The sequence below is a fragment of the Eublepharis macularius genome, chromosome 2, assembly GCF_028583425.1.
Source record: "Eublepharis macularius isolate TG4126 chromosome 2, MPM_Emac_v1.0, whole genome shotgun sequence".
NCBI lineage: Eukaryota > Metazoa > Chordata > Lepidosauria > Squamata > Eublepharidae > Eublepharis > Eublepharis macularius.
This window is the reverse complement of record NC_072791.1, coordinates 112496412-112521271: the sequence shown is the minus strand read 5'-3', so window position 1 is coordinate 112521271 and position 24860 is coordinate 112496412. Positions and strand designations below refer to the sequence as shown.

General features: G+C 40.9%; 1 protein-coding gene across 1 annotated transcript in view; it reads left to right on the top strand.

The window, feature by feature from the left end:
* Positions 1-24860, top strand: part of IMMP1L (inner mitochondrial membrane peptidase subunit 1) — a 98995-nt gene that overhangs the window by 23216 nt on the left and 50919 nt on the right. The window contains exons 2-4 of the mRNA XM_054971432.1: positions 3765-3896; positions 4383-4471; positions 5290-5416. Coding sequence (XP_054827407.1) covers positions 3792-3896; positions 4383-4471; positions 5290-5416 — 321 coding nt within the window. The 5' untranslated portion in view covers positions 3765-3791. The remainder of the gene's footprint in view (positions 1-3764; positions 3897-4382; positions 4472-5289; positions 5417-24860) is intronic.

Below are 24860 nucleotides of genomic sequence, written 5' to 3'. Positions count from 1 at the left end.
CTCAGAAAAACATGACCGTTTAGGTGGGAAAATGGGCCTCTACATAATCAGAGAGAAGCAGCCCCTAACAGGGCTTTTAAAAAGCAAGCAAAATTTTCCTGAGCTGTCAGCCTGTGGATATGAAGGCCCAGTGTATGCCTGCACAGAAGAACTTGATTAACAATGGTGACAGCTAAGTGCAACCTGGTACCCCCCCCTCCCCACTTCATTACTGACAGTAACTATGTAGCGGGAAAGATCTTGACGTGAATTTTTCTAACAGGATGGGTCATCTACAGAGATTGATCTACTCTCTAGCCCAAACACTGAAGGCCAAACTATATGTTAGATGTAGCTGCATGTCTGTTTTCTCTGATACGCATGGAAAGGTAGCTTAACCGGATTGTTTTTCTTCTCAGAATTGCTGCCCCTCTTAGTTGCTTCTTACCCCAAAAAGGACAAGCTTTTTTTCACCCTGGTGTGAAAAGCAGCTGGGGAGTGGGGTCAGTTTTGAGTTACAAAGGATGTAAGTGAACGGAGTTAAGCTGCTGTCCCCCCCATCCCCAGTAATTTGTTAGCTGAAACTTGCAGGCTCAGAGTGCTTTTGATTTTATAAGCAAAAACTTACAGTTCTCACCGTGAAGGGAATTAAGCAGTGGAGTCCCACAAGGACTAGCACTATTTAACTTGTTCATAAATGACCTGGAATGGGGGTGAGCAGTGCAATGGCCAAATTTGCAGATGCCAAATTATTTAGAAGAGTGAAAACCAAGACAGATTATAAAGAGCTCCTGGAGGAACTGTCTAAATTGGGTGAGTAGCAACATGGCAAGTAAAGTTCATTGTAGGTAAGTGTAAGGTTATGCTCATTGGAACAAAAAATCCAAACATTAAATATACATTGATGAAGTCTGATCTTGGAGACTAAGAGGGAAAGAGATCTTGCAGCTGTAGCTGATAGCTCAGTGGAAATGTAAACTCGTATGGTAGTAATAAAAAGAGCAAACTCCATTCTGTGAATTATTAGGAAAGGAATTGAACTTAAAATGCCAATATTGTTATGCCCTGTATGGTATGATCTTATCTAGAATTCTGCATACACTTCTAATGGCTAGACTTCAAAAGTGAGTTATTTATTGACTTGTTTATATCATGTCTTTCTCCCCCATGGGTTTAAGGATTACATTGTTCTCTCCATTTTCTCCTCAAAACAACCTTGTGAAGTATGCCAAGAACGAATGATTTACCCAAGGTCAGCCAGTAAGCTTCCATGGTAGATCAGATCCTAGACTGAGATCCTAGATTCTCCCAGATCCTAGTCCAACATTAGCCAGCCACTACATCACATTTGATATTGGATAAAACACAAGGTAATTGTAGAGCTGGAAAAAGTGCAGAAGAGGTCTACCAAGATGAAAGAATATGGAACTTTTGTTTATAGAAAGATGAGTAAGAAGGGGCTTGATAGTTTTATAACCACCAGTAGATGAAGATTTTTTTTGTTTTGCTTGACATTCCTTCAGTGATCCTTCATCAGTATTTTAACTGTTTTTTTTGTCCTCATTTTAAGCTTTGTTTTTAAATTGCTTTAATGATGTACTTACGTACTGATTGCTTTTAAGATGAGATTTTAATTTGTTCTAATTTGGTAGCCACCTTGGTTGCCCTATCAGGGGAGAAAGGCAGAGTAAAAATCTTGTAAATAAAAACTAAAATATGAATTAATTTGAGCCTGAGCAATATCTGAAGCAAGGATAGCATTTTTCTTCTTTTTACAATCTTTAGTGTATCTATTCTCAGCATTGCTCAAATGAAATCCTACAGTATGTAATACCTAACATTCTTACGTATATATTTTCTCTTACTATTTATTCCTAACTGATTTGGGCCTCTTCAATTGTATTAATCTTGTGTTTGAATAACATCTAATGTGATTAAGTAATTTCTTTTGGGCTCAAATTGCTTTCTAGCTGAGGAGGCTTTTCTGGCAATTACTTTAGGAGAGGCACTGCAACTATGCTTCCTGCTAGATTTTTTGTGGTCATTAATTCACACCTGTCACATGATACTGATCTACAGACACTCAATCTTGCTTTTATCACCTGCAGAAAATGTTTTAAATTCACAGCACTTTGCCCTCTGACATCAAGGGTTTAGCCCATACTCTTATAATTTCCTGGGCTGATTAAAACTCTACACTTTTTCTGAGGCTCCTGAATAAACTATGGTTGAAAGTGTAATTAGCTCAAAATACAGCTGTTCCAGTTTCAGTTTACATGTGGACTTGAGGACATTTGGAACCAAGTTCATATTCTAATGACTCTGGGAGTATGTAAAATGTTGTATAATTGCTTTTAGAATAGGAAGAAAATGGTTCTTTTAAAAAACAGGAAAAATTAATTTTTGTAAAGAACAAATTTTATGTAAGAGTCACTGGCTTCAGTTTGTCATTGCACTTCAATGTCTATATTTCTTTAAAAGTGGTGGTTCCTACACTATGTTATAATTTATTGACAGCTTCTTGTCTTTTTTCCTCTGACATGTCAGAGGTGGCAAAAAACAGATGAAAATATTAGATGGCTGGACAAGACTATAGAGTGGTGGTGGAGGAGAGTGCCCTCAAGTCATAGCTGACTTTAGGCGACCCTCCCCCCAGGTGGGATTTTCATAGCAAGAGATTAACAGAGGTGGTTTGTAATTGCCTGCCCCTGCAACTCTGGTTTTCATTGAAAGTCTCCCATCCGATTACTTACCAAAGTCCACTCTGCTTAGCTTCTGAGATCTGACAAGTTCAGGCTCATTACCTGGGCAAACGAATATTTCCTCTTGGCAACCTTACCAATGAGTTCTGCATCTATTGTCATCTATTATTTATATTGAAGTTTAAGAACTTTTCTCCCAGGACCAGTTGATGCATTTAACATTTTTTTAAAAAATAAGCATTTTATTCTCATTAACGTGAAAGAACAGAAAAGAAAAATACAAATCCTGATCAGTTAGAAGGTGACTGAGCTGCCAATGCAATGAGGTCACAAGGAATGCAAATGCTATTTTTTACTGTATTTAATATGGCAAGTACTAGTAGGGTTAGATAAGTATATTCTTATAAAGGAAATTGCTAATATGCATTTCTTCTTATGCTCTTGGTAATGTATTTTTCAAAAGATAGTATTACATCACCTTTAGCTAGCAATACAGAATGCTATACCTTAATTTGAACATCTAAGTGTAAGTAGGCCTGATAGAAATGTTTATTTACTTCTTTGCTGAATGTATTAGTTGCTTCTAAATATCACATCAGGTGATTTACAAAGAAAAAGAAAACTTGAACAAAAATCTCAGTAGTATCAATAAAATAGTAAAGGAAATTAAAAGTATTTAAAAGACTTAGAAAAACAAGCTGAAGCAAAAAAAAAAAGCTTGGAAAAATTCAACATCTAAAGATAACAAATGAAACAAAGCATTAGGAAGAAGCCTTAGGTAGCCTTGCCGGTTCAGTGTCTGCTATACACCTGGAAGGTCTGACTTGAAGGAAGATCATGTTTCTATGGAAAGGGAGACAAGTTGTTTACAGTTCGTCTACCTAACTGTTCAAAGTTCCCCTCGACCACAAGGATTGGTTAATTAAAGTACCATTTTAAAAAAATCTTTATAATGAATTTTTCTTCCTAAAAAGCAATTTAAAACTTGGTTGACTTTTTTTTAAAAAAGTAATATTTTAAACTGGTATATTTTAAAAGCATTGTGATCAGAATATTGGAAGCATTTCTCTTCTCTTAAACCAGGACAAGCTGCATAAACGGGGTGCTGCTATGTTGTGGGATGTGATGGGGAAGACTTTTCGACTCCTTGGGTACACCATTCAGTATGGGTGCATAGCTCATTGTGCCTTTGAATATCTTGGCGGAATTGTCGTGGTGAGTTAACAAAAGATGCCAGTGTATACAAACGTTGTAACATAAGCACATTAGTTTTTGGCCTATTACTCCCCAGTGTACTAAAAATTGCTGATTTAGCAAAGGGCCATTAATGAAATGTTCTGCATTGCAGAGTTTAAACTTTTTAGATTTCTTTAAACTTTGCATAAGTTAGCAGAGGGCTCATCAACTAAATTTCAAGAAAACCTAGCTTCCAAACACAGGTAGATTTTAAAAAAGCACAAAACTTTGGAATCCCCAAACTTGTGTTCTGCACTGCCCATTGCCAGAAATCCTGTGCACAATTGGTTGAGGTTGAATCTGAAACTGCAGAAAGAAGGTATAGTGGCAAGTACCATACATCTTGTTGGCCATGCCCCAATATCACATATGAAGGTACTGGAAAGATTATAATCTACCTAAATATTATATTTGGCAAACTATTTTGCAAATCATAATTGATCTTTTCTTTTTTTTCTTTTTAAGTGTTCAGGACCTTCAATGGAACCTACAATTCAAAATTCTGATATTGTGTTTTCTGAGCATCTCAGCTGCCATTTTTATTCCATTCAGAAGTATGTTACTATTTTGCTTGTCTCCAGTTTTCCACAGCTTTGTTACTACCACCAGTTTCTTAATGAATGCCATTACTTTAAAATCATATTCTTGCCCTCATTGTTCACTGTGCTAATGTTATTAATAAATTCTTATTTTTTCTTTCTTAAGGAACATTACTAGTAGCATTTTCTCTATTGATGCATTTGTAGCATTAATGCAAAACTTGATCATCCATCATGAATTTATTTCTCATCATTTCTACATAACCACCATTACTACATGCTGTACATGCTATTTATTATTATTATCCAAATGCCGCTTTATTGGCACTTTGTAGAGCAACAAATGTGTACACAGTGCTCAACCCTCATTTGAAAAACAGGCTATATGCATTATGGCATGTATTTACAATCATATTGCTACTGGATAACAGTTTAAACACAAGTTATGGTGGGTAATAAGTCTTAAGAGAGGAAAAGCTGCTGTGGTTAAAAGGTCCGGGCCTCTGACTGAAAATTCTTGGTTATTCTGTATTATCAGGAAAAGAGGGAATATCTTGTTGGTAAATTTACTGTGTATGTAAACCTTTGATCCTGGTTATGGCATAGAAGGCAGAGGTTCATTCTTGCCTAACTCTCAAACACTGTGTAGCTTCCCTGCTCAGCAGGCTAAAGACAAAACCATCTCAAAGGCATAAAGTGCTATGCTAGAGTGGCATTCTTCTATACTTTAGATGACTTTTGGCATGCATTTCAAAAAGGTTAGTCACCACTGCTCTGGAGATTTATTTATAAATATTGGTGAATACTGACATTTCCTTATACTTTTTCTTCAGAGGTGATATTGTCGTTGCAAAAAACCCAACTGATCCAAAATCAAATATCTGTAAAAGGGTAATTGGCTTGGAAGGAGATAAAGTCTGTACAAGCAGTCCATCAGATTTTGTTAAGATTCACAGTTATGTAAGTATTATTGCTTTTTATTCTTTGTATTATATTAAAGTTTGTCCATCTTTACATTAGACAACATTTTATTTATTTATGTATTTATTGTTTCAGTTTATTAACCGCCCATCTTCAGGGGCTCTGGGTGGTGAACAACAGTTAAAATCAATAAAAACAATAATTCTAAAATCAACATACAATAAGCAATAAAATAAATTAACCAAGTACATTAAAGTGCAATGGTGGGGAGAACCACCGCACCCCAAAGGTGGGAGGCTGACATGGCACTGCCCCCTTCAACCACCGAACGCCTGGCGGAACAACTCTGTATTACAGGCCCAGCGGAACGATAATATGTCCCGCTGGGCCCGAGTCTCCATTGACAGAGCATTCCACCAGGCTGGGGCCAGGACTGAAAAGGCCCTGGCCCTGGTTGGAGCAAGGCGGGCTTCCTTAGGGCCTGGGACCACCAGTAAATGTTTATCCGCTGATTGAAGGGGTCTCCGGGGAACATACAGGGAGAGGCGGTCCCGAAGATATGCTGGTCCCAATCTGCTCAGGGCTTTAAAGGTAAGAACCAACACCTTGAACCTGATTCGGAATTCAACCGGAAGCCAGTGCAGCTGGCTCAGGACAGGTGTGATATGCGACTGGTAGGATATACCGGTCAGGACCCATGCCGCCGCATTCTGGACCAGTTGTAGTTTCCGGATCAGGCTCAGGGGCAGCCCAGCATAGAGTGAGTTACAGTAATCTAGCTTGGAAGTGACTGTTGCATGGGTCACTGTAGCAAGGTCCTGGGGCGTCAGGTAAGGGGCAAGTTGCCTGATCTGATGGAGATGGAAAAATGCAGACTTGGCAACCGCCGTGACCTGGGCCTCCATTGACAGGGAGGCATCCAGAAACACGCCCAGACTCTTCACCACTGGCAAAGTTGCCAGTGGTGTCCCATCCAGGGCAGTGAGCTGGATCCCAACATCTGGCAGCCCCCGTCCCAGCTGCAGGACCTCTGTCTTCACTGGGTTCAGTTTCAGCCTGCTGTGTTTCAACCATGCCATCACAGCCTCCAGAGCTCTGGCCAGATTGTCCGGGGCCGTGTCTGGCCAGCCGTCCATCAACAGAAAAAGCTGGGTGTCATCCTCATATTGATGACAACCCAGCCCAAACCTCTGCACCAACTGGGCAAGGGGGCGCATGTAGATGTTAAATAATATCGGGGAGAGTATCGCCCCTTGCGGAACCATGCACACCAAAGGGTGACAGGGCAATAGATCTCCCCCGAGCACCACCCTCTGTCCCCGACCCTGGAGAAAGGAGACCAGGCACTGTAAGGCCCTAATCCCCACGTTGGTGAGGTGGCTGGCCAACAAGTAATAGTCGACCGTGTCAAATGCTGCTGTGAGATCGAGTAACACAAGCAGCACCGACCCGCCTCGATCCAGATCCATGTTTTAATTATATGACTTTCTTGCTATCCTTTTCTTACGAGTCATCTAATACCTGTCTGTGAAGATGTAGTGAAGTTGCATGATGACTAGATTTCCCTGCCAGTGAGCTCAGCCTACCATAATTTGGAAGGACATCTGTGTAGCTAGATGGAGAGGCTCTTATGGTTCCATCATTTGGACCAAGCAAGAAAAAATAGGCATGTTACTTTTTGCAGCACTGTTGTGTGTGCCGCTCTGGAAGCCCAAAGTCCAGGTGAGCTGTTTTGCTCTTGAAATTCAGCATGAGCAGACTTCCATTTAGTTCTCTTGGCTATCTGTGTGCCGAATCCAGTGGCTATGATTTGCAAACCAGCTCTTCTTCTTTTTTTTCTTTCCTTTTTTTTCTTGATACTCGTTTTTTAATTAAATTTTAAAAAGCAAATATAACAATACCAAACCAACACCAGTGTATATACAAACTTCTCCTTTGTACACATTCAATTAAAACATAACCATAAGAAACCCGAAACTTAACAGTCTCTAAAGAGTTCCATAAATCTAGACATTCAATAGGTCTTGACAATGAATGTTAGAACAAACAATTTCTTTTTCCTGCAAAAACTGTACAATAGGAAACCAAATTGCTTGAATTTTTTTTTCAATAAGCTTCCAAATTCTGAATTCCTATAAAGCAGTCCACTTTTCCCACTATAAAATGGTTCCAGGTGGAGTCGTACCAGTTTCGTAATGAGGGCCCTTTCTTATTTCTCCATTTCTTGGCAATCTCTATCCTAGCAATTGCTAACAAAGTTGTTATTGTAACCAGTTTGTTTTTATCTACTTGTCTTAGCAAATCTATTTTTAAAAGAATATTTTCTGGTTTTTTTGGAATCTGTTGGCCCACTATACTCTCTATTTGCAATAATACTTTATTTCAGAACCTTTTAATGATGGGCCAAAGCCAAAAACAGTGTAAAAAGTCTCCTTTCTGTCCGCAACCTTTCCGACATTTTAAATTCAATTTTTTTTTAAATTTAGCAATTCTCATTGGGGTTAAATAGCTTCTATGTAATATTTTAAATGAGTTGAGGTGAATTGTTAAAATTTTAGAATTAAAACTTGGGACCTTCCAAGCTTTTTCAAAATCTTCTTTAATAATTCTATCTTCACAATCTGCAATCCAAGCTCTTTCACCTGTTATAATAGGTTTATTACATGTTGATAATAACAATTTATAAATTTTAGAAAGAAGACCTTTGTGGGTTCTTTCACTATGCTTAAAAATGCTTCTAGAGCAGTTAAAAGCATCTCCCAATTTCGCATTATACCTAAGATTTCTAAAATATGTCTAATCTGATAATAATTTAACCAAGATATACTTTCTTGCATTACAGCCTCTATATCTAGTTTGGAAAGAATTTGACCATTCGAAATAAAATCCACCAATCTAACAAAGCCTTTAAGATACCATCGTCTAAAAGGGGAATTTCCTTGGGCAGGAGGGAACCAAGTTTGATTAGTGTAAGAGGCATATCTAGAGGTTAAAGGAAGGAGTTCACTTCTATATTTATCCCAAATTTTCAGAGATATATTTAAACATTTATTTTTTTCGGACTAGGGGCATTCTGTCGGTTGATAAATTCCAAAAAATTTCTAAAATTTTACAGTTCTCTTCAATATGTTGCCAGCTTGTTTGTTCATCTGAATTGAACGTAATTACTCTAAATAGTGCAGTTTATATGGTATTTTCATAATAAAGTTGCATATTTGGAAAATTTAAGCCGCCCTGTGCTTTCAGATTAGAAATCACATTAAATTTAATTCTCGGGGGTTTGTATGACCAAAAAAATTCTGTCATTGAAGATTGCCATTTAGACATATATTTTAGGAATAGGTACAGGTAATTTAGATATATATTTTAGGAATAGGTACAGGTAATGCTCAAAATAAAAACAGATATTGAGGTAATATAAAACTCTTAATTATTTGCAATCCATCAATTTGTGAAAAGCTCTGTTTAAGCAACTTTTTCAGTTGTTTTTTAGTTTCCTTTTTTATCGCTTCAAAATTAACAGAAATTAAATCATTAAGATCTAGTTTAGCTGGAATTTGAACCCCGAGATATTTCTATTTGGTATCCTTCCAAGAAATGGGAATCGGGGGACCTAGTTGTTCCTTCGTTTCTCTAAGAATGTTAATAGGTACTAGGAAGAACTTACTAAAATTAATCTTCAAACCGGAAAAAAATGAAATTGAGTAAAAATATCAATTAAAATTGAAATAGAGTTTTTAAATCCAAAATATATAATATTAAATCATCTGCATATAGACTTATTTTATTCTCTACTCTCCTATTTTAATACCGTCAACATTTTTGCGCTTCCTAATTAAGATGGCTAATGGTTTTATCACTAGAGCAAAAAGAAAAGGGGACAGAGGACAGCCTTGCCTTGTTCCTTTAGATAAAAGGATAGGGTCACTCAAACAGTTATTAATCTATAATTATGCTGTTAGAGATGCATATAAGGCACTGACCAAATTCTTGAACCAAAATCCATAACCTCTAGAACAGTATGAAGAAACAGAAATTCAACACTATCAAAGACCTTTTCCAAGTCAATTGATATAAATGCCGATTCCTGTGCCTGGACTTGGGGAAAAGCTATAATATTTAGAAGCCGTTTAATATTGTCCATAATTGACCTATTGGGGATAAACCTTGTTTGATCGGGGTTTATATAACTAGTAATTATATTTTGAAGTCTTTTAGCAAGAACCTTAGAAAAAAAATTATAGTCATTATTTGAAAGAGAAATTGGCCGGTAGGAAGCCGGCAAATTCCTATCTTTATCTTCTTTCAGGATAGTAATAATGACTGCTTCTTTCCAAGTTAAAGGCATTTTCCTAGATTCCATTATTTTATTATATAACCGAGTAAAAAACGGAATTAAATCTTTGGCAAAGGTCTTAAAAAAATTCTACTGTAAAACCATTTGACCTGGAGCCTTATTAGATCACAATTGTAATATTACATCTTGCGCTTCTTCCAAAGCTACCAGTTTCTCTAACATCTCTCTATGTTGTCTAGATAGTTTTTGAAAACATTTCTGTTGTTCTAAAAAAGCCTTGATTTTTCCTACTGGAGGATGTGACCAAGTGTAAACAGAGGTGTAATACTCTAAAAAACACTCGATTATTTTTTGATAGAAGTATGTAGCGTCCCTTTGGTATCCTTAATAACAAAAATTTGTCTTTCCTCTCGCTTCTTTTTTACCCTCCAAGCTAAGAATTTAAGCGATTTTGGGGTCTTCTGCCATAACTTCCACTTTATACCTAAGATTTCTTGTTGAATTTCCTTTTCCCTATGGTTTCTAAAGCTTTCCTCTCTGCCAGTAGAGCCTTACAGACTTTTTTATTGCATGTCTTCTTATGTAGTTGTTTTAATTTTTTAATATTTTCTAGCAGTGTTTTAACTTGCTGCTCTCTTTCCTTTTTCATATGGGAGTTTAGTGCTATACACTTTCTCCGCATCACCGCCTTGAAGGCATCACAAATAGTTTGAATTTCTGGTTCACCTAGATCATTAAACTCAAAAAACTGAATAATTTCTTTTTGAAGCTGTTTTATGTTGTTCATCCAGTATAATAGTATTATTAAATTTCCATTGTTTCCATACCTCATTCTGGCTAACTATTGTAAATTGTCCTTGTAGAAAAGCATGGTCATTCCAAACAAATAGGCAGATTTCCACATTATGAAAGTTTTATAAAATAGAATTTGAACAGAGTATATAATCAATCCTAGAGTAATTAGAGTGATGAGGGGAAAAAATTGTATAATCCGTTTCCTCTCCATGTAATATACGCCATAGATCATAAAGATCATTTTGTTGTAAAATTTATTGTAGTTTTCCTAGCTTTTACTGTATCTGATCTATCCAATTTAGTATCAAGAATCATATTGAGATCCCTGCCTACAATAATATCCCTCTGCAAATTGTTTCAATGTTACTAATGTTTCTTGTAGAAATTCCTCTTGTAGGGTATTTGGTGCGTACACTGTAGCCAAAGTGATCTTTTGTTCATCCAGAATCCCTTTAATAAAAACATAACGTCCATTTGGATCATATAAATTATCAATACTCCAAAATTGGAGCATCTTAGCCAGCAAAATTGCTACTCCCCGGGCCTTTGAGGAACCCGGGGCATAGAATTGTTGAGGATACCAGGAAACGCTAAAAAGTTTTTTGTCTTTTGACTTTATATGGGTTTCCTGCAACATAACTATATCCGGTTTTGACTTCATCAGGAAAGTGGAAACTCTTTTCAATTTAATTTTACCATTCAGACCTTGCACATTAGTCGATCTAAGAGTATAAGGAACCATAATGATTCCCGTACATCTATATAAAATGACAAGAATGCTATATGGTTTCCAAAAAATTATTTAATCTGATAAACTATATATTAACTCCAAACTATTTCTATTTTCTATCTATGAACTCTCCTAAGGTTTCCAAATATTACAGTGTGCAGAACCAAACTTTGCCAAACCCCAAATTTTCCCTCCTCTTTCTCCTCCAACACACAACAAACAATCAGTCAAAACAAAACTAACAAAGGAAAAAAAGGAAAAACACCCCACACACATACAATTAATCAATTAACCTTTAAGTGCCACTAAAGAAGATTTAAAATCTTGTTTTTAAACCTAAAAAAACAACAACCAAAAAGATCAAAAACTCTCTGCTTCCTACTTCCTCCTTCTGCTCCTAGTTTAACCAATCACCAATTAAAAACTTTCAACTTTACTTTAGCACCCCAACTCTATTATTAGTCCAGCTTTGTACTCCTAGTTACTGACAACTCCTGTGATTCAATCTTTTTACTGGTGACGTAGTATGCCAACGTTGTCTTTTTTTCCTATTTCCCAACATCTCAATTCCATCATCCTTCTTAATTGCCTTTATCAGTCTTAATCCTAAGTCTTCATCATATGCTGAATATGTAGTACCTAAGTGGTTTACTGTTAATCTTCCAGAAGCAGCCCAGTTATACTTTTGCCCCATGCTTCATAGTGCAGCTTGCATGCTATTTTAGTTGAAAAATTTCACACTTTGAGGGGGAGTTAGGAGAGAAACACTCACACTACCATCATCTTGTTAGATCCACCAAACCAGCTCTTCTTAAGACTTCTTCTAGCACAGCCTGTTCCAAATTTGAATGCCATTGAAGATATATGAGAAAAATTATAAGAAGGATTTCTGGGTGTTGCAAATACTCAAAGTTTATGGGTTTGTTCTCATTCCCCACAGTTTAATGGCACAGTATTTTTCACCTAGTTCTGGTAAGCAGAGGTTTAATGAAGCTAAGGGAAATAATAATAATAACAACAACAACATTCGATTTATATACTGCCCTTCAGGATGACTTAACACCCTCTCAGAGCAGTTTACAAAGTATGCTATTATTATCCCCACAACAAAACACCCTGTGAGGTGGGTGGGGCTGAGAGAGCTCCAGAGAATTGTGACTAGCCCAAGGTCACCCAGCTGGCTTCAAGTGGAGGAGTGGGGAATCAAACCCGGTTCGCCAAATTAGAGTCCCACGCTCTTAACCACTATACCAAACTGGCTCTCTTTATGCAGTATTTATGTTTTTAGCCCTAGGCTGGCTTACCTCTGTGTTGACATGATGCTTCACCCCATGAATTTGTGCAAAAAAATTACTACTTTAATAATAACAGCAACAACAGCATTCGATTTATATACCGTCCTTCTGGACAACTTAACACCCACTCAGAGCGGTTTATAAAGGAGGCCAGTATTGTCCCCACAGCAAAATACCCTGTGAGGTGGATGGGGCTGACAGAGCTCCTAGAAGTTGTGACTGAGCTATGGTCACCCAGCTGGCTTCAAGTGGAGGAGTGGGGAGTCAAGCCCGGCTGCCCAGATTAGAGTCCTTAACCACTACACCAAACTGGCTCTCTTTACAAGTGCCACTTTGTGAACACTCAGAAGCTAACATAAAACCATCTTGCCAGGTAATCAAAGGGTTGAAGAACCAGGGATCCCCCCCCTTCTACATTCTTCCCAAATTCCAGTCTGCCAAGGTAGCAGGATATCTATTCATATTTTTAGACGTAACCCAGAAAACATTGAGTCTTGGAAGGGCAGCAGTGAAGGAACTAGATAAGGAAATGTCACTGAGGATGAAGATCAAGATAATTCATGCTAGGAGAGTGATTCTTGGTTTGTAGGAGGAATCTCTTAATGGACATGATTATAGCTCAGGGTACCCTACCTCTGTGGGAGGAAGAGTGGAACAAAGACCTAAGGAATGAAGCAGCCCAGTTGCAGAGTTGAGAAGAGAGCCAGATGGGACAGCAACAGCAAAGGAGGAGCAGTCAGGAGGAAGGCCAGACAGTAGCAGCTTCTGATAGAGCAAAAGACACCTCTGGGGTAAAGCCTTCTTGAGAGGATGGCTTTTTTGGGAGTAGAAGCAGGGTAGCAAGAACCAGAAGTGTTCAGAAGAGGAATAAAAGGCCCCAGATGAAGGAGCTGGGAGCAGGGAAGAAACTGTAGGCAGTCAGATTGTCTTCTGTCCTGTCTTAACCCTATAGAAGGGGGGCAATGGCCCGGACAGGACCTGGGAGAACTACTCAGGCTCAGAACAAAGCCCAGGACCTAGGTGGGAGCAAGTGGAGGGGATGACAGGTGAATCTGCAAGGTGGTGGTTAACCTCTGAAACTGACAATGTAAAACAGCTAAATAGTTAAAGGGCAACCTATATGTTTTTGGTATGCTTAACTGGTCTTTGGGACAGCAGAAAGAAGATGGCACCCATCCATGGGCCCTGGCAGCTTCACAAACAGAAATAGACGGACTGGTGTAGAGGTTACTAGGCATATGCACCTATTAATTTATAACCTGATGGTGGCAGAGAGAAGGAATCCTACATGTACAGGTTAGTGGCAGTGTAGAATAAAGCTAAGTGGTGAACTCCTCATTGAGGTTTGATAGTTTGTGACCTGAGACAGCTGAGCAAATTCTGTGTCCCCATGGTAGAAACAAGTGCCTTCAGGACCCCAATATACCATTGTCTTTCTCAAGTTTGACTTTATATAATGCAGATTCTTATTGGTTTGTAGTATGGGGATAAAACACATTCATCCAGCCTCCAGGAGGATTTCCTTTATAAGCACGAGCGCCCGACTTACCGGGCGCTCGGTTTGCTGCCGCGGGGCCGGAGGACGGAGAAGGCGCGGCGGCTGGCTGCCGGCCGGCCCGGGCTGGGACGGCGGCAGCCAATCAGTTTGAAAGCCCGCCGTCCTATCGCGGCCGTCGGGGGGAGGGGCCGGGGCGGGGCCGGCTGCCGGACCACGGGGAGGGAGTCTTCCCTCTGGTCCGCCGGCCAGGTATTTAAGCAGGCAACTGCCCGGCCCCTCCTCACTCGGCGTCGGGCGGCGAATCCCACCCACCACTCCCGTTGTTCAGTGGACTGGGGGGGGACATTGTTCCTTTCGTTTTCCTTGTCACAACTGTTGGCGGTTGGTCATTGGATCGGATCTCATTTTGCGGGAGCCAGGGCCTCCGCCCTGGTTCCTGTTGAGGGGATTCCCATAAGGAATCTTGGGGTGAGTCACGGAAGTGCATGCCCAGCTCGGGGGCTGCCAGGTCGGACTCATCTCCAGGTGGCAGGGGAATCATGCAGGGGTGTACACCCAGATGATCTCCCCCCTTAATGCCACTCCTCCGGTCCCCCCCTCAGCTGGGGTCTGAGGGGGGAGGGGTTCATCGGCCTGGCAGGCGGGCCCGCCGATGCGTGGGGATCCGATCCAGATGACTGCCTTCGCTCCTTACCTGCTGTGTTAATAAAGTTGTGGCCTGTTTTCTCTCCAGCCATGTGTTTGGTCTCTGTTTGTCATCGCGCCCGCGGCCTCCGGCCATCAGCACTAGGCTGCAATTAGCATTTAGTCATTAGATACAGGAGCATGATGTGCAATAAGTGGTGTTGCAAAGGTTGCTCTTCTGTTGTCTTGGATATTGTTGTGAAAGCTTAAAATATCCATAAAAACAATTGCATATTACAATAATGTTTACTTAAAACCATATTTAATCTGCAGGTTTTGTGATGATCTGGAACTCACTATCTTGCTTTTTCATTATATTTTCCAAAATAGTTTTAGTGTAATTTCCAATGTTATTTTTCTCCTGTGTGCATTCTAAAAACAGCAGTTTAAGAGTACAGCCTCACAGGGGATACAGTTCTGCTCCACCTTTGTTGCATGCAAATTGGTCAGGGGTAAAATAAGCCTCAAGCAGCTTCTGTATCATTTATGTGGCTGAAACTTGCTTTGGGCCATTTATATGTTACAGAGACCCTTGCCTGAGAATTTTCTGCTTTACATACGTGTTTGAAATGGGAATAGGGAAAGATCCTAATACAAGCTATCCTAAATCACTGCTGGTGTTGCATTTGGTTGCAGCTGGTTGTTTTCTTTGTGTACATGCCATAGCACATGAATTTTAAATGTCACTTTACAACTGCAAATTGGCTCTTGTAGAAAATTTTTTGTTTGTTTTGAGCTGGGGTGATCGCGCACAAAAATATAAAATATATTCTGTCATTTGAGTGAGAGAGAGCAAGAGCGTGCAGTTATATCTAGATTTGCACTCACTGTAAAGATTACCAGTCCTAAATAAATATAGATTAGAAGCAGCTGAGGGTAGAGCTGCATTCCTGGTAGGCTAATGTGTTCAAGCTTTTATTTATTTGGTATTAAGCCCAAGATGACTATACATTATCTAGGTTAGATGCAATACTTCAGGAAGGAATCAATAGCTGAGGGTTGGATCCAACAGAACATTTCCATGTGCACTAGAGCCCTTAGTGAATGTTAACAATTTGTTTATTTATGTTATTTATAGTCCGCCTTTCTCCCTGAGACTGAAGGCAGATTACATAGTGTGAGTCAATACGATCAGCGGCTTCCACATTCAGTAGCAATGCAATAGGATATGGATTGCAGATATTTGAATACAAACAGAAATCCAACACATTGCTGAAACCTTGCATAAGCAATAAGACATGGCATATCAAGTGATGCAGAAACTACCCAGTAGTATAGTCCACAGCCCCTGCCCCTTAACCAAAGAATCTCTGATTCCTTGAACCATTTTTACAGTACTGCCCTCCTACCTGTGTAAGAAAGCCATCCTGAATAATTTAGTTTTGTGTGGTTTACAAAAATCCAGGAGAGTGGGAGCCCTCCTAACCTCATCAACAAGCCATTCCATAATACAGAGGTATGGGCAGTTGTTGATTTTGCCCATTTTCAGCATGACACCTATAGTAGGCTCTGTTCAGATGAGCAAAGCTGCCATGGCGGAGCATGGGGTGAGAGGTGATCTTGCAATTTATTGAATCCCAACTTGCATTTCCACTTTTGAAAGACATTATATAATGTCTTATATATATATATATATATATATATATATATATATATATATATATATATATATATATATATATATATATAATGTCTTAGTTTACTTATTAAAATATTCATACCCTACTTTTCCTTTTGGCTCAGGTTTGAAGCATTCCTCCTGTCTATGGAAACTTCCTCCAAATTAATTGGAGGAAGAGCCACTTAAGTTGGAGGAAGACTGGAGGGAGGCTACTTGGAGAACTGCTGGGTCCATCCCAGTATATCTAGTGGTTTTATTTATGCAAGCAGTTCTGTGCTATACATTTGCATTTCTATTCATACATTATTGGATCCAATCTCTAAAGTGTTCAACAAGATCAGAGTCAGCTGACAAATACAAATCTCCCACCTCCTGATTTGATCTTGTCAACATGCAAGCAGTTGATGACCTCTTAGGTAATGGGTATCTAGTTAGCAGTCAAATGGTAATATTTTGGAGATGGGATTGCATTGAGTTCTTGGAGCCATGAAGCATAGGTCAAATACAGGGTAAAAGGAGATACGGTAGGATGTTTTATAGCTGACTGCTTTTCAAGCATTGATTATGCCAAAAATCCTTTCGTCATTCAGTTGCTGAAGAGACAATCACATGTAGGTATAACCATCTTCTCATTTTCCTAGAGGCTATATATCTGTTTGCCTGCGGTACAACTATCTTCAGAGGGCATCTGAAGATACTGACTATTTGTGCAGTTAGTAGGGGGAGATATCCAGAGATGATTTAGCAGGATGTCTCCAAATTTAGCTATCATTCTCTTTTTGCTGGAGTGGGGATATATGAGGTTCAAGAAGAGTGTTTGTAAATGGATTTTGAGGAAGAGTCTGGGTAAGAAGGGTAGAAGTCAGGGTGCAAATTAGGAGGAAGCTCTTTTAAGAACATGAGCCCTGTTGGATCAGACCAGTGATCCATCCCGCATCCTACAGATGCCAACTAATTGACTTTGGGAAGTTCACAGGTATTCTTAAAAGCCAAAGCATGTCTCTATTTGTATCCACTAATCCTCTTTTAAAATGATTTAAAATAGTGGTCATCACTACATATTGTAGGATAAGTTAATTATGCATTGTGTGAAGAATTGTCTAGACTGAATCAGCTTCCCATCAAATTGACTGGTTGTTCCCAAGTTCTAGTATTTAGGAAGAAGAAGGAATTGTCTATCCACTTTCTCTATCCCCATGCATACTTTTTAAATGTCTGTCATGCTCCCCCTTAGTAATATTTTTTTAAACTAAAAAGCCAGACAGCCTCTCCCCCTTCATCTAAACATTAGGAGGGGCAAGAAAGCTCGTATGTATCAGGAGGATTTTAGAGGTTGAGTGGGAATCAAGATGTGTGGGGATCAAGAAAATACGTTTTGTGGGAGTAATTTTATTGTTACAGTTGAAATGTTGCTTGTTCTCCAATAGATAAGCGTATGCAGACCTTGAAGAAAGCCTGAATTGGAGTGAGGGAGTCCCTTAGCTCATTTTTACTATATTATTCTTTTATACCCACTTTTCTGTCCCAATGGGGACCCAAAATGGCTTACAACATCCTCTTCTCCATTTTATTCTCACAACAACACTGTATGGTAGGTTCATTGTTGGTCTTCTGTGCAGTCCCACATGGGACTGCGCATGTGCAGGCCTGCCAACTGGAGTTTTTTTGTAGCTTTTTTGACCACTAGAGGGTGCTTGTTGCCTCCTGGAAGGCAGATGCATTGGGCTGGTATTGGGCTGTTTTCCCACTGAAACAGCCCAATACCAGGAGGTGTGGCACCCTTTACCCTCAGTTCCTTTTTCGCTGCCAGCAAGGAAGGTTCTGTAGCGATCATCTTTGGAAAACTCTCTTCAGAGATCCAGTGTCCATTCTCTTCTTCTCCATCTAGAAAGAATCGCTGTCATGAGTAATGGCTGAGAAGGCCCTATTCAAAAGCTGCACCCAATGCAGCACTAAAATGACCAAAACGGACGGTCATGCTCTGTGCCTCTTAGGCCTAGGAGAAGGGCATAACTCTCAGACTTGCAAAATTTGACTGGGCTTCACTCCTAAGGCTCATGCTGAAAGGGCCACCCAGCTGAAAGCACTGTGGGAACGGGCACTTGCAGTGTCCAGCCCCAACCAGATGGTTCCCAAAACAGCATCGACCAATGGTTCTGGCAGTTGGCTGGATCCAACTAAACCAGGCCCAACAATCCAGCTCAGCCCATTTGAATCAACAGCCTCTTCGGAACTAATCCCTCCTCTGCCTCATGTGAGGCGTCAAGCCTGCCTGATTCCTCTCAGATCCAAAAGCGTCACTCGGAGTCAAGGTCACGTACATGTTCAGATCCAGCGTCATCTCAGATTCGGCAGTCAAAATTGAGGGAATTGATTGTATCCACAATGTTGACTCCCCCACTGACTCAGGTGAATCGGTTGGATTCAACGGTCCTTGGAGCTGAGACTCAAGGCCACTGCATCAAAACCCTTGGGGGAAAAGGCACAGGCAAAGACTAAACACCTGTCTAAGCGGAAGACCACAAAGACCAAGTTTAGCATTGACTGGCCTTCCACTGAGACCGAACACTATTAGCCAGGTCCAGGTCCCTCTATTCTTTCCTCTAAAGAAGAGGGAAAGATTCTGAGAGAGATGGGGACATGTAAGAGTTTCCTACCCGTACAATCTGGACAATGTTGTTCCCACAGATGCTCACCGTGATACCATTAGGAGCCAGCAATGCAGTACAGGATAGACCTGAAAGAGGCCTAACACACTGAGTCAGTCACCTCACATAAGGGACTGCAGGTCAAGACACTGAGGTAGCCTCATTCCATCCAAGGCTCAATGACGGCTTATCAACTTTCGGAACCAGAACCCGACATGTATGGTAGAAAGGGTAGCCCAAGCAGGCCATCCGACCCATTCCCAGACGAAGCCTTGGGTGACACGAGTGAAGTCTTCCCCACTGATGACTTTTGGGTCTACTCAGAACAGCTGTTGTGAATGGCCAAGGCCTTGGAGAGCAGCATTATGTCCTCGGAACCAAAGCGCAGGGATAAGATCCTACAGCATCTCTATTCAGGAGCCACCTTAAGTGTGACTTTGCTGGTCATAGAGGGCTTCATAGAGCTTATGAACTCGCTGTGTGAGACACCAGCCTCCAATACACCTACAACCAAGAAAGCTGAAGCGTTATACAAGTTCAGAAATGACTCCTGTCCCTTTCTGTCTGTGCACCCTCCCCCCTCCTCACCGAGGACATGTAATCCAGGCAGCGACAGGGCCAACACACTACAGCTTCCGATAAGGAAGGAAGGAAGCTAGATGGCATTGGCCATAAAATCTACTCTTCGGCCACGCTCAATATTAAGAACACCAATTACACTACCATGATGGGCGCGTACCAAATATTCTTATGGAACAAAGCTGCAACATTCCATGGTGGGCTACCAGAAGTCCAGAAGCCACTGATCAAAGTCATCAGGGAAGAGGCCCTGTGTTTAACGAGGCAACAGATTAACATGAGCAAGAATGCAGCTGATGCCTCAGAGCCTTGATTTCAGCTGTCATTCTTAGGAGACGTGCGTGGCTACGGTCCACAGCTCTACCTATAGAGACCCATAACAAGGTGGAGGACCTCCCTTTCGAAGGTCCGTCATTGTTCTCCGAGAAAACGGATGATTACTTGTCCCAGAAATGAAAAGATAAGACAGACCACTAGGTCATATGGAGTCCTTCTAGTTGTCCAGCATGGCTTGGGCAAACAACAATTCCGACAGCAACCGTTCTGCAAGAACAGATTGTACCACTACCAACCCTATCAAAGCTACCAGTATCCACAACATCGAATTTACCAGAGTAGCCAGGGAAACGTCTCTAGAAGGAAGCAAACTCACAGGCCCAGGCATGGGTCACAAGCTCCTCCTAGTAAAGAGCAACCACAGTTCTGACTAGCAAAGACAAAGAACCATGATTTGATGACAGGCTGTGTGTGTTTTATTCAGCCTGGTGCTTGGTTACATCAGATGTATGGGTGCTTAACATAATCAAAAACAGTTATAAAGTTGAGTTAGATTACTTTCCATGTTTGCATCTTCCTGCTAAATTGGGTGACACCCCTCAACCTGAGCAGATAGTGGAATTGGAGGCCCTTCTAGGCAAGGGAGCTGTCCAACAAGTGCCTAGCAAGGAACACTAACTGGGCTTCTACTCTAGGATTTTCCTAGTACAAAAGAAGGATGGGCCTTAGGAACCTCAATAAATTCATCAAATTACATAAGTTTAGAATGACCACACTTAATACAGTGATGACATTACTGCCACCCATTCCTGGTTTGCTGTAGTGGACTTGAAAGACGCATACTTTCATATTTCAATTAATCCCTCCCATAGAAAATATTTGAGATATACGTGTGCAGGGAAGATCTATCAATATCAGGTTCTTCCTTTTGGCCTGTCCAGAGTCCCCAGGGTCTTCACAAAGTGCATGGTGGTGGTCATCACTTGCCTGGAGACTCTAGGCTGTTCCATTTACCCCTACCTGGACAATTGGCTCATTTCAGCCCAATCAGAAAGTGACCTCTGAAGGCAGGTAGAGCTGACATTGCAAACCTGTTCAGAACTGGAACTCATTATAAATCACAAAAAGTCCAAATTAGAGCCAGCCAGATGGGTGCAATTCATAGGTGCTGTTTTAGATGTCTCAGTGGACAGAGCCTTCCTACCCATAGAACAGGCACATACATTGAAGGGTATGGTTAATTCCTCCCTGAGGCGTAGATTCTAATCTGTAAGGAAAATACAGACGTTATTAGGTCTGATGGCATCCACCACGGCTGTGATTCCTTCAGCTAGACTACACATGAGGGAATTACAGCTATGGTTCCTGTCTGCATACTGTACCACATCACGTGCCCAAGAAAAGAAAATGAATATCTCTAGAAGGGTACTTAGGAGTTTAACTTGGTGGCTTGGGGACAACCATCTGATGGAAGGAATATCCTTCAGAACTATCTGTACTGAAATAAGTATTACCACGGATGTATCCACGCTAGGTTGGGGTGCCCACTGCAGGGAATATACAGCACATGGAACATGGGCAGAGGACAAAAGGAAGTTACACATTAACAGATTAGAACTAAGAGCAATACATGATGCCTTAATTTCTTTTTCTGATGTGCTTGCCAGAAGGAATGTGCAGGTCCTCACAGACAACTGCACAGCAATGTTTTATTTGAATAGACAGGAGAGAACTACGTCCCAGTTTTTATGCCTGGAAGCCATGGACTTAGGAGATTGGGCTGTCAAATACAAAGTTCACCTGCAAGCAGTGCACATACCTGGTGCAGAAAATGTTATCGCAGAGAGGTTGAGCAGACTCAGAGCGAACACACACGAGTGGTCCATAGGACACCAGTATATATGGCCAGTGTTCCAAGAATGGGGCTTTCCAGAAATAGAATTATTTGCCATAAGGGCAAACCAGAAAACACCGTTGTTTTGCTCTAGGAGCAACCAAGAACCGGACTCTCTAGGGGATGCGATCCAGATTACCTGGTCAGGGAATCTCTTTTACACTTTCCCCCCCATTCCCCCAATATCCAGAATGGTGAACAAGATGCAATCAGAAGGGACAAGGGCAATACTTGTGACCCCCTTCTGGCCCAGGCAACCATGGTTCCATTATCTGTACCAAATGATGAATCAAACATTCCATCATCTTCCCAGGGAACCAGACCTGATAACATGGCAAGGGACATGACATCACGATGTAGACAACTCAGACTGACCACATGGTTGTTGAATCTGTAGGACATCGCTCCACGGGAGTAGCAGAGGTTATACTAAATACAAAAAGACTATCCACAAGACAATTTTATTCATTGAAACGAGAGAGATTTGTGAACTGGGCATCAGAGAAAGACATTAACCCTGTCAAGTGCCCTCTAGCAAACATACTTGAATTTCTCTTGGAATTAGTGAAAAAAGGACTTTCTCACTCCTCAGTGGAAGTCTACTTAGCTGCCATTTCTGTGTTTCATATACCTATTGATACAAAGATGGTGTTCTCACATTACATTGAAACTGTTTTTGAAACTACTGAACAACATGTTCTTACCATCCAAAAAGATTGTTCCACAATGGTTTTTACCACTGGTGCTAGTCAAACTGATATCCAAACCCTTTGGACCACTGTTCACCTGTCACCTTAGGATACTAACTATGAAAGCGGCAATTTTGGTGGCGATAACAGCTGCCAAGAGGGTTAGTGAGTTAGTGACCTTGTGTATGCAACCATCCTTCCTCAAGCTAATCCTAAGGCCCAGCTTGGGATTCCCACCAAAAGTGACATAAAAACTTCACACAGCTCAGGAAATAATACTGCTTGTTTTCTTGCCAAACAACACAGGTGAGGCATAAAAAGCCCTTCATACATTTTTTTTTAAAAAAATTATTTTTAATTTCTAACATAAAAGACTACAAAAAACTACAAAAATATATAGGGAAAAAGGGGACTGGGGAAAAGGGAAGAGCAACATATAAACAGAAAACACACACTACAGCTACATGTCTTGTATTCCCTTCATACTGCAATTCTTTAAAGTTAACCTTCTAATATGCTATCAGATTGGTAGATCTTATAAAATACAGACTACATTCAGGATCAGGTCTTCTCCCCCGCCCCCCACGTCTCGGTCTCAGTTCTCTCTGCGCAGCTACAATAGCTGCGCTCGCTCCCTCCCTCCCCCCACTCTCCCCTTCAGACTTTGGACTTTCTTCTTGCTGAAACTCCTGATGGTTAAACAAAAAGTCTCTCAGCTGTACTTCCGATGTTATCCTGTAGGTTTGATCCTTGTATCTGAACCAGATGCCTTCCGGAAACAACCATTTGTATTTTACATCACATTTCCTCAGGAAAGCCGCAAGTCTTTTATACTTAAATCTTTTTTTACGAGCCAAAAATGGAACGTCCTTCAATATCTTAACCTTATTGCCCAGATAGTCCAAATCCACTTTATACGAATTATATAAGACGGTGTCCCGAGTCTTCTTAGATGAAAAGTCGATAATAATCTCACGAGGCAGCTGACGCTTCATTGCATATTTTGAAGATGTCCGACGGACTTCCAAAATGTCGCTTTTTAACTCTTCTTTAGTTGCCTTTGCGAATGACGCCAAAAGTTCCGACACCAAATCTTTTAAATTTTCACTTTGCTCCTCTTTTACATTCTGAAGACGCAGTACCGTTTGGGCACGGTCCACTTGTAATCCTATTATTTGGTTCTCCAAGAGCTTCACTTCTTTACTTGTTGCTTTCATGAGTACTATGTTTTCGCATGCAGACTGCTCTGCTCCAGACGCTGTTTCTTTAATGGTTTTCACTTCGCTTTCCACTGAATCAACCTTTTGCCCCATTTCATTTAACTTTGCTATAAAGGGCTGCATAGCTTCAAAGACCGCTCGTCTGACCATCTCTTCCAGGGTTTCCCCCTTCCCCTGTAACATCGCCATCACCGATTTACTCATCGCTGGGCTCTGCTTTTTCGTCGCCATCTTAGGGGGGGGGCGCCAGCTAAGTTCCGAAACTCCGTGAAGGGGAAGAAATCCGCGCCTTCTTAGCTTCAACTCCCACCAATCCTTCGCATACGCTTAGAAATCAGAAGGGATTCGCTTACGTACAGGTTTTCACCTTAAATCTGCTTATTGCCGTTCTCCATGGCCCGGCGGCACACGATGTGCTGCGCAAGTCTGCCGGCCTCCGTTGGAGCAAACGGGCAATTTACCCCCTGCATTGCTTTCAGGGGGTTCTTCCCGCCGCGCTCCGGACCCTGACTCCCTCACTGGGAGTCCTGGGGGTTAACCCTCGCAGGTCAACCGCCCGGTCCGGCTGCTCGGACGTTTCCTCCCAGACCTGCGGAGAGGAGCGTCCGACATGGCTGGGAAAACGAAACCGAATCAAAAAGCCTTTCATACATTAGTGGGTGTACCCCCAAAGAATCCCAGAATCCCGACAGCTTTTTGGTCAGCCTTTTGACCGAAAGAAAAAGTTGTGGTTGCAAACTTTGTTGGCTGAAAAGGAATCATGAGAATTTTCCCCTGAGAAAGTGGTGACGAAACAGGAGAGTAGCTAGCGTCCTGTCGGGATTCTGGGATTCTTTGGGGGTACGCCCACATTGAGATTGCACAGTGGGGTCCCCCTGATGACTAGCATATACACTCATCCAGGAGGTGACCAATTTTGGAGAGCTACATCCTGCTGTACCTGTGGAAGAGAAAAATTGGAATGAAGTAACTTTTATTCAATTGCATTATCTATCCACCACAGAGGAAGAGTACCATTCACCTCCACCACCCCTCTCTAGAACTGTATATGAACGGCAGATCTTTTCTATGTACCATTGTGTATTTATTCTAGCAATTTGTATACCCTATGTCATTGTTCTATTTATGCATATTTATTATTGAGCTGGAGCCAACATGATTGTTTAGTACTATTCCTTTAAAGGAGCTCCGGTTAATATGAGATATTGAAAAGTATTTCTGACTTTGAGCTTATCTGTTTGCACTTGCATTTTAGTA